The 333-nt window shown below is 75.1% G+C and overlaps 1 protein-coding gene across 2 annotated transcripts in view; it reads left to right on the top strand.

The window, feature by feature from the left end:
- The first annotated feature begins 47 nt into the window (after positions 1 to 47).
- Dock1 (dedicator of cytokinesis 1) overlaps positions 48 to 333 on the top strand; it is a 437,833-nt gene continuing 437,547 nt past the window's right edge. The window contains exon 1 of one of the 2 annotated variants that reach the window (XM_013021945.1): positions 48 to 225. In XM_013021945.1, coding sequence (XP_012877399.1) covers positions 180 to 225 — 46 coding nt within the window. In that variant the 5' untranslated portion in view covers positions 48 to 179. The remainder of the gene's footprint in view (positions 226 to 333) is intronic. The other variant, XM_013021944.1, reaches the window with a different exon arrangement.

The following is a 333-nucleotide window of genomic DNA, read 5'->3' as shown; positions in this document are numbered from 1 at the left end:
CCGGCCGTTCCCATCCGGCCCGCGACGCCCCGCCCGCCCCGTCCCACATGACGCCGCCTCCGCCGCAAACTTTTTCCTCCCATCCTGTCGCGGCTCGAAAGGAATGGAAAATGGCGGCCTAGGCGCGGACTTTCCGGCCCGACCTGCGGCGGCGGCTCTCGGCCCCGCGGCCGCGCACCATGACGCGCTGGGTGCCCACCAAGAGGGAGGAGAAGTACGGCGTGGGTGAGCAGCGCCCCGCGCCCCCTTCCCGGAGCCCCGGGTTCCCCCGGCTCCTCGCCGCCGCCGCCCGCACAACTTCCCGGGCCGCGGCGCCGAGCCTGTTGCTGCCCG

This window comes from Dipodomys ordii, unplaced genomic scaffold, assembly GCF_000151885.1.
Source record: "Dipodomys ordii isolate 6190 unplaced genomic scaffold, Dord_2.0 Scaffold58, whole genome shotgun sequence".
Lineage (NCBI taxonomy): Eukaryota > Metazoa > Chordata > Mammalia > Rodentia > Heteromyidae > Dipodomys > Dipodomys ordii.
The sequence above is the reverse complement of the archived record's forward strand: the minus strand, read 5'-3'. Positions and strand labels throughout refer to the sequence as shown.